Source organism: Lissotriton vulgaris, chromosome 5 (genome assembly GCF_964263255.1).
Source record: "Lissotriton vulgaris chromosome 5, aLisVul1.2, whole genome shotgun sequence".
NCBI lineage: Eukaryota > Metazoa > Chordata > Amphibia > Caudata > Salamandridae > Lissotriton > Lissotriton vulgaris.
This window is the reverse complement of record NC_141693.1, coordinates 25,189,769-25,205,003: the sequence shown is the minus strand read 5'-3', so window position 1 is coordinate 25,205,003 and position 15,235 is coordinate 25,189,769. Positions and strand designations below refer to the sequence as shown.

Below are 15,235 nucleotides of genomic sequence, written 5' to 3'. Positions count from 1 at the left end.
TTTATATTACTAACAAGCAGGAGTGCAGAAAGTGTCACTTGTCTCACAGCTTGGCACCAGTTTGCAGTGACCACACCACATTGACAAATTGGTTTCCATTAAATCTATGTTAATAACAATTGTTTGAAGGGCCGTGACCATAACGGAGGTCTCCCCAAACCCTGAGTGTGATTAAGGGCAATCCTCGCAGGCCACAGTAAAGTCACAGGGACATAAAAGCAATTCTGTCTGCCTGATAGCGGGTGTCTGCAGCTCTCAGCGCTGCTCTCTGCCTGGTATCCTGCTCGCCCACATACACGCCAGCCCCCCTTCCACTCTTTTTACTTGTTAATGGGGCTTTGGTGTGAATCGCCCGACCCCCATAGAGCAGAGTGTTTCGGAGTCCGCGCTGCTGGGGCTGACTCCGAGACTCTCTTATATTCATGGTAGATGCAGGGAGTGTTTGCATAGATTGCACAGTTGTGTGCTTTGTACATTTCAACACACTTGACCGTAATTTTGCAACTGCTAAAACACCCACAATGTAAGATAAATCTCCAAGGACGACAATTTTGTGTTCTAAAAACGTCAATTTAAATGATAAATGAAAGCCAACATTTGACCCCGTCTTTCCCAAATGAGTTACATAGTAATAAGGTTACATCCTTTGTATCTTTAGGCCTATATGCAACCAGCATCACTCAAATAAGGTAGCATGTAAAAAGAATGCAATATTAATGTGCTGTATGTTGTCATAGGTGCAGAGGCAGACTTGTACGATTGCACACTCTCCAAGTGCATCCCATTCTCTGATGCCCAAGCAACAAAGACCCCTGCCATACCTCACCCCATTCTTGGGCCTTATGAGGCGCTGCTTCCTGGCCTAGCTTGTCTTTACTTGCTTAAGTCATCTCTGTCAACTCTCAGCGCTGCTCTCTCCCTGGTATCCTGCTCGCCCACGTACACGCCAGCCCTCTTCCACTCTTTTTACTTGTTAATGGGGCTTTGGTGTGAATCGCCCGACCCCGATAGAGCAGAGTGTCTCGGAGTCCGTGCTGCTGTGGCGGACTCCGAGACACTCTTTCAAAGGAATGCCTCTTAATTAGCAGCATTTATGAGGTAAGTGCCGGCGACACACCCACCATTCCCAGGCGACACAGCACTGTGTCGGGACACAAACTTTGGAAAGCTCTGTATTAAGCTATTGGCATTGTAAATGACAATGCCATTTATTTATGATTTAAAAAAAAAAAAATGTCATGAGCAATGCCAATAGCTCTACCTTTAATAATGCCGAGACCATTGCATTGTAAATGCTTGTTTGTAGGGGAGTTTATGGTGGGGTGACCTGCATGGATCACACTAGATTTTCTCAGAATGCCCTTCGAACCTCATTCTTTGGCTAAACACTCTCCTTTTCCTCATACTTTCATGAGGAACATTTCTGAAATCCGCAGGGATCTACAAAATTTCTACCACCAGCATTCCCACAAATCTCCCCATTAAAACTGTACTCACTTGTGTGCCTGAGCCTGGCGCCCATGACAGGAATAGATCAAACCAGGGACCAAATGAAGTCAATATGTGTACCACCGTCACAATCAACCGCTACAGACCAAAGTGCACTCACCATACATCACGGTCACAGTGTCATTGAGGCTGCTGTGATACACCTCATATCTGTACATTTTCTCATCATCTCCTTCCTGAACTTCCACTGTTTTCTGGGCCTGGTAGGTTCCATCAGGGTTTGGCAGGATTTCCATCGATTCCCAGGGCATCTCTACACCATTTCTGACCCACTTCACCTCAATGTCTCTGGGATAAAATCCGTACGCGTAGCCGGTCAGAAGGGTGCGACCGCCGTTCTTTCTTCGTGAAACCATTGTTTGAGGGGCAACTGGAAGGAAACACAATAAGTACAATTACACAACAATCACCTTGGGAATCACCCAGTACGCTATTTGGAGTTACTTATCTGTAACACTACATTACGATTTACCCAGTATGCTATTCAGAATTACTTACCAGTATCACTTTTCTTCAGCACACAGTTTGACTACCCCCCTTCACGACACTTCTAGGACTCCCTGTGCACCTGCACAGAGGAGGAACCTAGGTAGAGGGGCTGGTAGGAGAAGCCTCCCCACAGCCATCTCGGATCACAGACTCCACTACATTGGTAGCTCCACCCTACAAAGAGCTGAGGATGCTACTAGGAGCTCAAAGAAAGGACCAAAGAAGGTGACAGACGTTGGGGCTCACCCGCAGAGGCTCGATGGGGGTGAAACAAGATGAAGATTACAGGGAACCTCACAACAGTCCTTATAGTAATTTTATTACATTGCATCTTTACCGGTGTTGCATTAAAAGGGCCATGTTTAGCAACAACCAGAAAACCCAATTGTTTCTATGAACTGAGGTCATGCAATTATTTTCAGAGTAAGACAGACAAATATTGGTTGAACAATATGATCCAGTGAGCGCCCTGACTGCATGTTTCCGGCCACCGTACCTTGGCTGCGACAAATGAGAGGAGGTCATTTTAAGGCTCGGACAAAACTCCTTGATAAGATGTTACTGCACCTGACGAAAGTTTTTATAAATTGTATTTTATACCATTTCTTAGACGCTGAGTAGCAACAAGTCCAGAAAAATGTATTAACTTTTGTACTGTTATTTTATCACGTGAAATTTGTAATCATTTTAATTAATTATGCAATAAACCTTTTTGACTTGATTTGATAAGATGTTACTAGCTCCTGGTGACCCTAAGAATTGGATCAGACATATTAACAGAAGGGCAAAGTGTGACAACGGAGCAGGTCATTATTAAGTCACAGGAACGCAGGTTAAGTTGAAGTTTTATTAATCAGACAGCAGGACATGGGGAAGCCTCCAACACCACTCCAACCACTCGATGAACTGCCTCCCCAACCACCATTCCAGAAACCTTCCCTTTCCACAGTCTATGCACATGCCAAATAAGACCAAGAAGACAGCAAGCATTAGCAAATACCATTACACGACCCAACACATCTTCCCCTTCACAACAGATGAAATAAAAAGACAATAAATAGAAATCGAAATGAGTGTGAAAACCACAAGATACATAAAACGCATGTCTTCATGCGCTGCAGATCTAACATTGTTGCAAAACATAATCATGGAACCAGGAAGGCAATTTAGTGACCCTGGTACTGGGTTCCATGGGAGACCAGAAGTGCACATTATCCGCACATTCATTATCTTCTTTCTTTTTGCCTCTTGTATTACTTGACAACTTTACCTCGTTGCCAGCTGGACACCCATTTTTTTCCATGGTTCACCACTTACCATTCTCCAATTTCACTGCACTTTTGTTCACTTTCACTATTTTCTTAGGATCAGAATGGAATATGCTACTTACCAGTATGCATCTGTTCTTGGCATGTAGGGCTGCTGACATTCATCTCTGTGCATAGATAGTGTTGGGTCCGGATGATTGCACATTGTTGTCCTGGAAGAGTCTTCGAAGTATCACCAGATAGGTGGCTCCTCCCCTGGACTACAGTGCGCATGGGCATCCTCTCCATGCTCAGATTGTTTTTCGCCATTGTGGCAGAGATGGAGTATAGTATAGTAAGAGATGTCCATACAAAGAGTGAATGCTACAGCTGCGACAGGCACCGGGGAGGCGGGTGGGCGATATGAATGTCAGCAGCCCTACATGCCAAGAACAGATGCATACTGGTAAGTAGCATATTCCGTTCGAGGCATGTGGACTGCTGAATTCATATCTGTGCATAGAATGTATAGCAGTCCCTCCCTTAGCGGTGGCCGCCCGTGCCAGCTGCAGCAGTTTGAAAAAGAGTTTTGAGAACAGCCTGCCCTACAGCTGCTTGCTGTTTGGAGTGCACATCTACACAGTAGTGTTTGGTAAATGTATGTATGGTTGTCAATGTGGCTGCTCTACAAATTTCGTGTAAAGGAATATTTCCGAGGAAAGCCATGGATGCCCCTAGTTTGCGTGTAGAATGCGCCCTAGGGGGAACTGTTAAGGTGCCTTTTGCCTTTAAGTAACATATCTGAATGCACTTAACGATCCATCTGGCTATACCTGATTTAGAAATAGGGTTGCCTTTGTGTTGTGGTGAGAAAGCAACAAACAGCTGTTTTGTCTTTCGAAATGCCTTATATCTATATAATATAGCAGAGCTCTTTTGACATCTAGAGTATGCAGGGCCCTTTCAGCTACTGTCTGTGGGTTTTGAAAGAACACAGGCAGCTCTATAGTTTGATTTATGTGGAAGTGGGATACCACTTTTGGCATGAATTTAGGGTTTGTTCTGAGAACTACTCTATTTGCATGTACTTGAATGAATGGCTCCTGAATAGTTAGGGCTTGCAGCTCACTAACTCTTCTAAGTGAAGTAATGGCAATAAGGAAAGCCACCTTCCAAGTAAGAAATTGTAGTTCGCATGAGTGCAGTGGTTCAAAAGGTGGTCCCATAAGTCTGGTTAAAACGATGTTTAGATTCCAGACTGATGAAGGTGGGTGCGTTGGAGGAATTACACGTCTAAGACCTTGCATAAATGCTTTAATTGCTGCCACTCTAAATAGTGAAAGGTGTTGCCTGTTTTGGAGATATGCTGCTAACGCAGCTAGATGTATCCTGATGGATGAGTAGGCTAAATGGCAACGTTGTAGGTGCAAGAGATAGCAAATGATGTTTTGTGTGGAAGCGTCTAATGGGTTTATGTCGTTGTTACTGCAGTAAATGATGAATCGTTTCCACTTAGCTGTATAACACGCCCTGGTAGTGGGTCTTCTTGCCTCTTTGATGATATTCATGCAGTCTGGAGGCACGTTTAGGTATCCAAACTCTAGGATCTCAGGAGCCAGATCACCAGGTTCAGCTGTTGCGGGTCTGGGTGTTGGATTTCGCCATGGTTCTGAGCTAGAAGATTGGGTGTTAGTCGCAGTCTTTGATGAGGCACCACTGACAGTTCTAGGAACGTCGTGTACCATGGTTGTCTCGCCCATGTGGGAGCAACTAGGATAAGCGTTAGTGAATGTTGGCGCATTTTGCGTGCCACTAGCGGTATTAGTGGAGCTGGGGGAAAAGCGTACGCAAATTTGCCTGACCAGTTCATCCATATCGCATTGCCCAGCGACTGCGGATGTGGAAACCTGGCGACAAAGTACTGGCATTTTGCGTTTTTGCTTGTGGCAAACAGATCTATCTCCGGTTGTCCCCATTTCCGGAAGAATGGGTGGAGCACATTGGGGTGAATCTCCCATTCGTGCATCTGTTGACTGTGCCTGCTGAGCAGGTCGGCCACTTGGTTGTCCTTGCCTGGGAGGTGTTCTGCCATGAGAAACATGTTCCTTTGAATGGCCCATTTCCACATGCTTGAGCCAGATGCGACAGCTGTGGGGAGTGTGTTCCTCCTTGTTTTTGAATATAATACATCGCTGTCATGTTGTCCGTCCGGATCAACACAGTCTTGTTGCATAAGTGTTTTTTGAATGCTTTTAGTGCTAGGAAGATCGCCATCAACTCCAGAAGGTTGATGTGCATTTTTTTCTGTTGTACAGTCCATAGTCCCTGAACTGTGTAATGCAGGACATGAGCTCCCCGGCCTTGCAGGGATGCGTCCGCTGCTATCACTATTTGTGGGACAGGCTCTTGGAACAGTCGTCCTTTGCAAAGGTTTTGTGGATTCCACCAATGCAGAGAGTTGTATGCACGACTGGTCACCAACACCAGGTCCTGTAATTGACCGTGAGCCTGGCTCCATTGTTTTGCTAGGCATTCCTGAAGCGGACGCATGTGTAACCTGGCATGAGGGACTATGAAAATGCACGAGGCCATCATGCCTGAGTTGCATAAACACTCGAGCTGGCAATGAGTGATGGGGTGTGAACCTTTGGATTAACGCTTGCATTCCCTTGATCCGTGCTGCGTTCGGATATGCCTTTGCTGCTAGTGTATCTATTGTTGCTCCCAGGTACTGTTGGACGTGGGAGGGTTGCAGGTGCGACTTCGGGTAGTTCAGCGAGAAACATAGACTGTGCAGGAGATGAATGGTTTTTGACATGTGGCTGGCACATTGCTGGGCCAATGGCGCTTGTATTAGCCAATCGTCCAGGTATGGATGTACATGAATGTTCTGTCTCCTGAGATGCGCCGCCACTGTTGCTAGGCATTTTGTAAACACCCGTGGAGCGGTTGTTACACCGAATGGCAGGACTTTGAACTGGTAGTGCTGTCCTTGAATCGTAAACCTGAGATACTTTCTGTGAGCAGGGTGTATTGGTATATGACAGTATGCGTCTTTGAGGTCTAGAGTTGCCAGGAAGTCTCCTTGCCGTAGCAGTGGTAAGACTTGTTGCATTGTGAGCATGTGAAAATGTTCAAATAAAATGTACTGGTTGAGGGGCCTGAGGTCCAATATTGGTCTAAGAGACCCGTCGTTTTTGGGAATGAGGAAGTATAGTGAGTATACTCCTGTTCCTTGATGTTGGAGTGGGACTGCTTCTATGGCCCCCTTTTGTAGCATACTGATGACCTCTTGCTGCAGTAATGTTATATGTTCCTGCGACATTGGACGGTGCACGGGTGGTATGTTGGGTGGTGTTGAAGTGAGTTCTAGGCAATAGCCATGTTGGATAATTTGCCTTACCCACCTGTCTGTAGTGATGTTTAACCAGACTGGCAGGAATTGTTGTAGTCTTCCCCCGACTGGTGTTATATGGTCTGGGGTTGTGGCAAGAAGTCACTGTTTGGTGTTAGTGGAGGGTCTATTGGCATTGCCTCCACGATCCCTGCCCTTTGTGTTATTTCCTCTGTATCCACCCCTGTTGGTGTTTTTATTGTATGTGGATTGCGTATTCATTTTGAAAGTGGAGGATTGCTGCGATGTGTTACCTCGCCCTCCTCCTCTGTAACTTGGGCGACGAAAGGAGCCTCTGTGTTGTTGGGATTGAAGGGCGCCCATTGACTTTGCCGTTTCGTTGTCCTTTTTCATTTTGTCCAGAATTGAGTCAACTGCTGGACCAAACAAAAAATCTGGATTTATAGGCTGGTTAAGAATTGTAGCCTGTACTTCGTTTTTAAATCCAGATATGCGCAGCCATGCGTGCCTTCTAAGCAGCACGCTTCTGTTAATAGATCTGGCAGCTGTATCTGCCGCGTCTAGAGCACACTTAATGGAGGCATTGGTGATGAGCTTTCCCTCCTGTATAAGTTCATCTGCCTGCTCTATGTAGGGCTCGGGTAAATATTGGAGAAATCCCTCTAAAGTATCATAGTGAGCCCTGTCGTACCTGGCCAGCAAGGCCTGTGTATTGGCTATTCTTCATGAGTTTGCTGCTTGAGCTGCTACTCGTTTGCCTGATGCTTCTAAAATCTTAAGACTCCTTGTCCGGAGGAGGAGCCTCTCCAGTTGTTTGTGAATTTGCACACTTGCGTGCGTTGGATACCACCAATGAGTCTGGAGGCAGTTGTCCCCTGATGTATGAAGGGTCTACTGGTGCAGCCCTATACTTCTTCTCTAGTCTAGGGTTGATGACACGTGCCCTAGCAGTGTCTTTGAAGATGTCATTAGCGTGCTTTAGGACGTCCTTCAACATGGGGAGAGTTTTGACACTTCTTTCTGATGTTGCCAGCGTATCAAATAGAAAGTCCTCTTCTATAGCATCAGAATGCATGTCTACATTATGGTAGCTTGCAGCCCTGTCTATTAAGGAGTTAAAAGCCACTGTGTCTTCTGTGGGTGATGGCTTAGTCGGGTATACAGTAGGGTCTGTAATGGGTAGAGCCCCCTCATTGTCTGGCTCACCTCCATCCCCCCATGGTTGTGTATTGGGGTCTACATATGGGTTTTGTATATCTCCAAAACCCCCCTCTGCATCCTGATCTTCATCTAGGTTGTAGTCAGAGCGTGCAGGTGAGTGTGGTATGTATGGAGTAGCAGGGATAGCTGGAGAGATAGGTTGGAAAAGAATAGGAGAGGTAGCACAGTCTCTCTTCTTTTTTAGTGGTATATTAGAAACGCCTTCACTTGGCACTGGTCTTTTCTTCCTTGTATAAACAGTTACTTTCCCAGTATTTAGGTCAATATATAGTTTTGACTGATCTTCTGTGGATGGGTCTGTATGGATGATCTCCTCTTTCACAGTTCTTTGCTTTGGCGCCGTAGTTTTTGTTTTTCCTTTTTTCGGTTCGATGCCTTTACTCGGTTCGACCGCTTTTGGTGCCTGGATCCGTTTTTGAGGCTTGCCGACAGGTTTTGTCGGTCCGACGTCCTTTACAGGTTTCACCACGGTTTTTGGACCGAGTGGTTTTGTCGGTTCGGTAACCTGTTTAGGTGTTAGAGGTGTCTTCGGAGCCTGCTGTTTTGGCTCGATGCCTCTTTTTGGATCGATGGGCTTCGGCTCGACCGATCTTGTGTGGTCTACTTTAGGTTTCTGTTTCGGTTCGACGACCGCCTTGGGCGTAGCCCTTTTGCCTTCATCGACACCCTTCTTTCCTTTTTCGACCGTTGGACCCGATTTGCTCGAGTCGACAGGCTGTGGCTTTGAGGTCGATTCGACGGCCCTTGGCTTCGAGATCGATTCGACGGCCTTTGGATTCGAAGGTGTTGATGGAACGGTAGCCTTCGGGTCGGCGCCCTTTGGCTTTATCACCTTCGGTTCGACGACGTTCGGTCCGAAGACTGTCGTGTCGATGAGTTTCGGTTTCGATGGGCCTGGCCTCGGAATACGTGTCTCAGAAGGCTCTTTTTGTATGTTCTTAGCCGGGCGGTATGGCGGGCTGTAGAACCAGTATTTTTATCTTGGCTAAGGCCTGTTGGCGATGCCTCGACCTGAGTCTCTGATATTGGTGTATAGTCTATATGGGGCGGTGTACTCACGGTTGGCCCCTCGTTGTCATCGGATTCGTCTTCGACAGCTACGATATCTTGGTCGTATTCTTCGACATCGACGAGTTCTTCGTCGTCGATATAATATTCAGAGTGGTGCTCGGAGAACTGATCTTCCTCTTGATCCGAGTCTTCGGCGTCAACCAGTTCTTCTTCGTCGCTGAAGATATTCTCGGGCTCTGGTGCCGACCTCTGCATTTCTTGCCTTGCCGCCCGTCGATTCCGGATAGTCTTTTTGGACCGGAACTGGGCACAAGCTAGGCAATTGTCTTCATTGTGATCTGGAGACAAGCATTTGTTGCACACTGGATGTTTATCGGTGTACGAGAACTTCGAGTTGCACTGAGGGCAGTACTTGAATGGGCTTCGTTCCATCGACCGTCGGTCCACGTGGTGTCGAGAAGGCCGAACGGCCCAATTTGACGACCGGAGTGCAAACTAATGTTAAAGAAGGTTATCGGTACCGATCGCAAACAATACCGACGAAACCGAAGGCCTTTTGGCCTTTCGAAAAGGTATCGTGATTCCGAACTTGGAGTGCTGGAAAGTAGATCTGAACCCAATGGCGGAAAAAAACAATCTGAGCATGGAGAGGATGCCCATGAGCACTGTAGTCCAAAGGGGGAGCCACCTATCTCGTGATACGGCGAAGACTCTTCCAGGACAACAATGTGCAATCATCCGGACCCATAACTAGGCGACTATCTATGCACAGATATGAATTCAGCAGCCCACATGCCTCGAACACCTTGATTCCCCTCACAACATCACTAACACCCACTTTCAACTCCTTGGCCCCTTGCATGTGACAAGTTTGGTCATATTTGTTCTCCACCTTAACCCTCTTCTTACACACATAGTTTATTTTCTTTACAGGCATCGCAAACCCAACCATCCATTTCCTCAACATTTTAGAAGCACGCACAACGCCCCCTTAATAATATAAATGGCGACACTTCAGTATCCGCATTGGCTGTGGTGCGTATAGCCCATAATCGTTTCTGGAGTTCCAAATTACATTTCAGTCCTTTAGCCTTAGACATCTGCTCATTCTCTTTCATGACCCTATTAAATCTATCAACAAGACCATTGCTCCTGGGATGATAAAGGGACTTTTCAAGTATTTTATTTCCATAAATCTTAAAAACTCCTCAAATTGTGCTGATGTACATTAACATCCATTGTCAGTGAGTACATCAACCGGAATTCCTTCTCTGGCAAACTAGGATTCTCAAAATTCTATCACACAAGTTGAATTTGGCACTTTCACAAATTTGACCTCATGCCAGTGACTATAATAATCCATGACAACAATACCATACTCGGGAACCCCACCACAATATGTCATATGACCTATAATGTCAATTGGCACTTTGGATCACGCCTTACGGGGAACCTCACCAGTCACCGCTGGGCTGGTAACTGACACCTGGGATTTATCTCTAATAGAGCAACTCATACAGTCCCTTAGAAAATGTTCCACCTGCTTGTCTATCCCAGGCCAAAATAAGTTCTCTAGAATCCTCCTTTTCATAGCATGCAAGCCAATATGGCTATCATGGGCCAAACCAAGTGCTCTGTTCCTCATGGCCTCGGGAACAACAAGTAAAGTCGAATGATACAACAACCCATTCCCAACGAGAGTTCCTCAAAAACATGTTTTTACCTCTTATTAGAACTATTGTCAGAACTCTATTTCAACCAACCCTGATTTATATTTACCATGATCTCTTTGAGTTCCTGATCCTCTTCACATGTAACTCTTCACTTTTGCTCAGATATGCCACCTTCTGAGTGACACTCTACACTGCAAACAAACTCAGTGTCATCCTCTTTCTTACTCATCACACTCACAATCCTCACCGGTAGGCATTCTGGACAGATAGTCCACTAGCAAATTCCTTTTTCCATTACGTTCTGGAGGCGTATATCGCCATTTAGCAATCCTAGGTGTTATACGTTCTCCTCCCTTGGTCGTAAACAGTTGGACCAAAGGCTTATGATCCACCCGCACAGTGAACCTAGAATCCCATATGGAGAGGATGTAGCCTTACGGCTAGAGCCGTCAATCTTGAAGCTGGGGAACTGGGTTAAAGTCTTGGCAATGATGCTCAACATCCTGTGATTCCCAACAAATAACTTAATCTCCCGGTGCCAAACAAAAAAATTAATGTGTCCTCATGTAAAGAAACTGGTGCTCATGTTAAGCGCTCTGGTACCCGATGTCTCATATCTAGTTTGCCCTAAATAAAAAAACTCTAAATCTTAAAATGAACAATGCCCCAACAAACAGGCAGGAACCACTCGTTCAAAAACAGCATACGTTGCCTCCGCTCCCTAAGACCATGCCACAACTTCATCCCTGCCCCCTCTACGCTGCATAAGTACAGCACCTGGACCTTTTTGACTGGCATCGGTCATGATTATGGTTTGGTCACTGGTGTCAAAGGGCTTGAGAGGAATAGCCTGCGCAATTTACCTCTTAATCCGTTCAAATTCCTCAGCACATTCAGCATTCCAAATGAATGTAACATTCTTCTTGAGAAGACTCCTCATACTATAGGTTTTTTCAGTATAACTGGGGACCAACCTAGCATAATATTTGATAAGTCCCATAAAAGACCTTAACTGATCCTTATCGACAGGAATGCAAAAATCTTCTATGGCTTTGACAAGACTACCCTTAGGTTCCGCACCTTCCAAGGATAACTTATAACGCAGGTACTCGATCATGGGTATATTCAATTTACATTTCTCAAGACTAAGGGTAATACCTCTATCTTTTAAAATGAACATCACCTGATGTAACTTTTCATCATGACTGGCACCATGCACCAAAACATCCTCTTGGAAGGCCATCACTCCGGCCATCCCTTTGAACCTGCTTTCCACCTTCCTCTGGATGACCGTGGAAGTAAGTCTAAAGGGCATGTGTTTGAATTAAAACAACCTTTCTGGAGTGACAAATGCTGCGTAGTGTCTAGAACCCGGTTGCAAGTTGATGTGATGATATGCTGATGTCATAACCAACACACTAAACCACCTTTCTCCCTTAAGGGTAGATATCATCTCTGTGATAATAGGTAAAGGGTGCTGGTCCACCCAGAACTTTTAATTTAAGTTGCGTAAGTCAATGCACATGCACAGGGAACCATTGGCCTTCCTGGCTAGTACTACGGCGCTACCCAATCAGATAACTGGAATTGCTCCATGACATCACAAGCACATAACTTGTCCAGCTCTTTTTTTTATTCAGCCCGTAAGGCCAAAGGTGTTGTGTGTTTATCTAGGAACCAGAATCAATATTTCCGTTTTATGCCCTTACATGCCTATAATCGATAATATCCATATAATGGCATAAGAATCAGATCCATATTTTAGTAAATCGCCCTTGCAGTCCAAAGCACTGCAAAAACCACTTCCTCAGATTCCTAGAAAGCACAACGAGTTCTTTCAACAAACCAAACCTCCAGCAACCTGGGAAATCCCCGTTAGCTTTGTTTTGATTTGTAATAGAACTCCTGCGAAACACTGTAAGAACGGCCAGTTCTTGGTGACATCTTTATTGACGTCTTATGTCCACCCTTACGTCAAACCCGGCACCTTTTCAGGTATAAATATACCAACGCTGCCTTAAGCAAACACACGCGGTGGTGAATATTGGAGCCGAGCAGCTGTCTACTTTCCGAGAGCCCAGCAGATGCAAGAAGCCCACGGATGCTGCCCCTCCTCTTTGACGCGCTGAGAAAGACGCTGTCTTTTCTCCTGCCGAGAAAATCCAGCCTCCAGCGTTTCCAGCCTACCCTTGCGGGTGACTGGGATATCAAGTCCTGAGAGAGAGAGATACCAGACCTCCTACATTCTATTCCCAAGGTACAGTGCTGACTAAACCCTTAGAGAGAATTCTTGAACCAGATTCTTGGCAAAACCTACTTAACTTAAACTGCTACTCATTTACCCCTTCCCAGTATTAGGCTTAGGTCAGGTACACCGGGGTAGGCGTATTTAGAAGCACCAGTTGAGCACGTTAGCTAATGTATATATGTATATATATATATTTTAACCATTTTAACGTATCTTATGGCTAAGAAACCATATCAATGCTTTTACAGTATTATTTCATAATACTCCTTTTAATGTACGCACTTTACTTTATAATAAGTATTGCAATTGTGGCAATTCATTTCTCTTGCATGAGAAGGAAGACTGCTCAATAAATAATATCCTTTATTGAAAAACACCCGTCTCTCCATTCTCTGCACTCTGGTGAAACAAAGAACGCACGTCTGCCTGAGTGAAATAATTGTCTAATGTTTTCACACGACTCTAGAGATTTACTCTTATTTCCGAGGGAGCAAAGTTATCATGTTTATGCGGTTGTCGGAAGCTGAATCCCTTCTTGTCTGAGCCAGGGAAGCTGATCACTTCCTATTCAGTCAAGAAAGTTTCCAGTGACCTCTGAGCTAGCTGGCGCAAAACCCAATTAAGTCTAACACAGTCAGTAGAGCATTAGATGACCTCAGTCCTACGTCTACACTGCTGTTTATGTTATTCCAATGCGCAGGGCCTATAGGGAAAATAGGAACTACACTACAAAGGAATTCTGCGAACATTATGCACTATTGCCAGAGTCCCTTCCTTTAATTTTATTTTGTGCTTTACCCCTTGAATATGCCGAAATCCTTTTTTAACCCTTTGCCAGGGGCCTTCCGATATCACGGTGGGTGTGGGCGTCGGACGGCCAGGGGCCTCCGTGAAATTCGCCCCTATATGACGAAAAGGTCTATGGGCTTGTGTCTTTAAAGCTCCCATTGATTTAGCCATGTACGTATCTTTTTTCATTTTTTGCGAGTGCACTGTCTGCATTTGGACTGAAAAGATGTTTTTGGTCAAACGGCTGGTTTATTATACTGGCTTGTACCTCTGGTTTGAACCCAGAGATTCGTAGCCATGCATGTCTGCGCAACAGTACCCCTGTATTTACTGCCCTAGATGCTGTGTCTGCAGTGTCTAGAGTGCATCTTATGGAGGTATTAGTTATAACTTTGCCCTCTTGTATCGAGTCAGCAGCCCTGGCCTTATATTGTTCTGGCAGGTGTTGCATGAGTGACTCGAACTCATCATAATGAGCTGTCATATCTCGCTAACATAGCTTGAGTGTTAGCAATCCTCCATATATTAGCAGCTTGTGAGGGGCTGCGTTTCCCTGATGCATCTAAAAGCTTAGACTCTTTGTCAGGGGTGGAGCATCCCCTGTTGTTTGCGAGTTGGCTCTTTTCCCCGCATTTGACACTACCAGTTAGTCTAGTGGCAATTGACCCTTAATATACGCTGGATCAGAGGGAGCCGCTTTGTATTTCTTTTCCAGTCTAGGGTTAATTACTCTGGCCCTGACTGGGTCTTTAAATATTTCTGGTGCGTGTCTTACCACTCCATTAAGTATTGGAAGTGTGGTTGTGGTTTTATGTGACGATAACAGTGTATCCATAAGAAAGTCTTCTTCTACTGGATCTGTATGTAATTCCACTTCATGGAAAGTAGCTGCTCTATGGATGAGTTGCGTGAACCCAATGGTGTCATCTGGGGGAGATGGCCTAGACGGGTATGCCTCATCTTGTGGTAGATCTGGTGCATTGTAATCTTCCCATGGGTCACCTGATGGCCCAGCCATATCATCTGGGTCATTAATATCATCTATTTGATGATAACTTTGTTGTGAGCATGTATCCACATAATCCCCCTCCTGTGGTATAAAGCTATGTGTGCTAGCTGGTGAATGTGCTGGTACTTCTAATTCTGGTGAAGGAAGTCTTGAAGATGCTTCTTTGGAGGAACAGGTGATGGTTTACGACATTCCATTTTCCTCTTTTCAGGCACTGTGTACAGATGTCCAGTCTTTGGATGAATTTTTAGAGTCTTTTGCCTTACATCAGGTTGGAAAAGCTCTTCTATTGGTAAATCCTTTTTCTGCGCCTATTTTTCTTGTTTGGAGCCGACAGGTTTAGGCCTCACAGTGTCTATTATCTTTGGAACGGGTCTTGGTTTCGGTTCCAAAGACTTTTCTTACTTTTTCTTTGGATCTGTTTTTTTTGGATCCGAAGCTTTTGTTGCCGAGTGTTTAGACTCGTCAGCTTTTGGTGCCGAAGTATGTTTCTGTATGGAAACTGTTTTTGGGTACGCTTTTTTAGTTACCGAAGTCGCCTTTGTTTCGGTAACTTCGGGAACCTCTTTCGGTGCCAAACTTGATTTCGGGAACTCTTTTGGTGCGGAACTTGGTTTCGGTTCGGTAACTCTCGGTATCGATGGATGTTTCAGTGCCGGTGTTGACTTCGGCTTAAGCACTTTC

General features: G+C 45.3%; 1 protein-coding gene across 3 annotated transcripts in view; it reads right to left on the bottom strand.

Moving 5' to 3' along the window:
* Positions 1–15,235, bottom strand: part of LOC147710034 (H-2 class I histocompatibility antigen, Q7 alpha chain-like) — a 343,677-nt gene that overhangs the window by 167,951 nt on the left and 160,491 nt on the right. For 2 of the 3 annotated variants that reach the window (XM_086920699.1, XM_086920698.1), the window contains one exon: positions 1,610–1,879. In XM_086920699.1, the coding sequence (XP_086776825.1) occupies positions 1,610–1,879 (270 nt within the window). Of the gene's footprint in view, positions 1–1,155; positions 1,880–15,235 lie in introns of all 3 variants that reach the window. The other variant, XR_015295837.1, reaches the window with a different exon arrangement.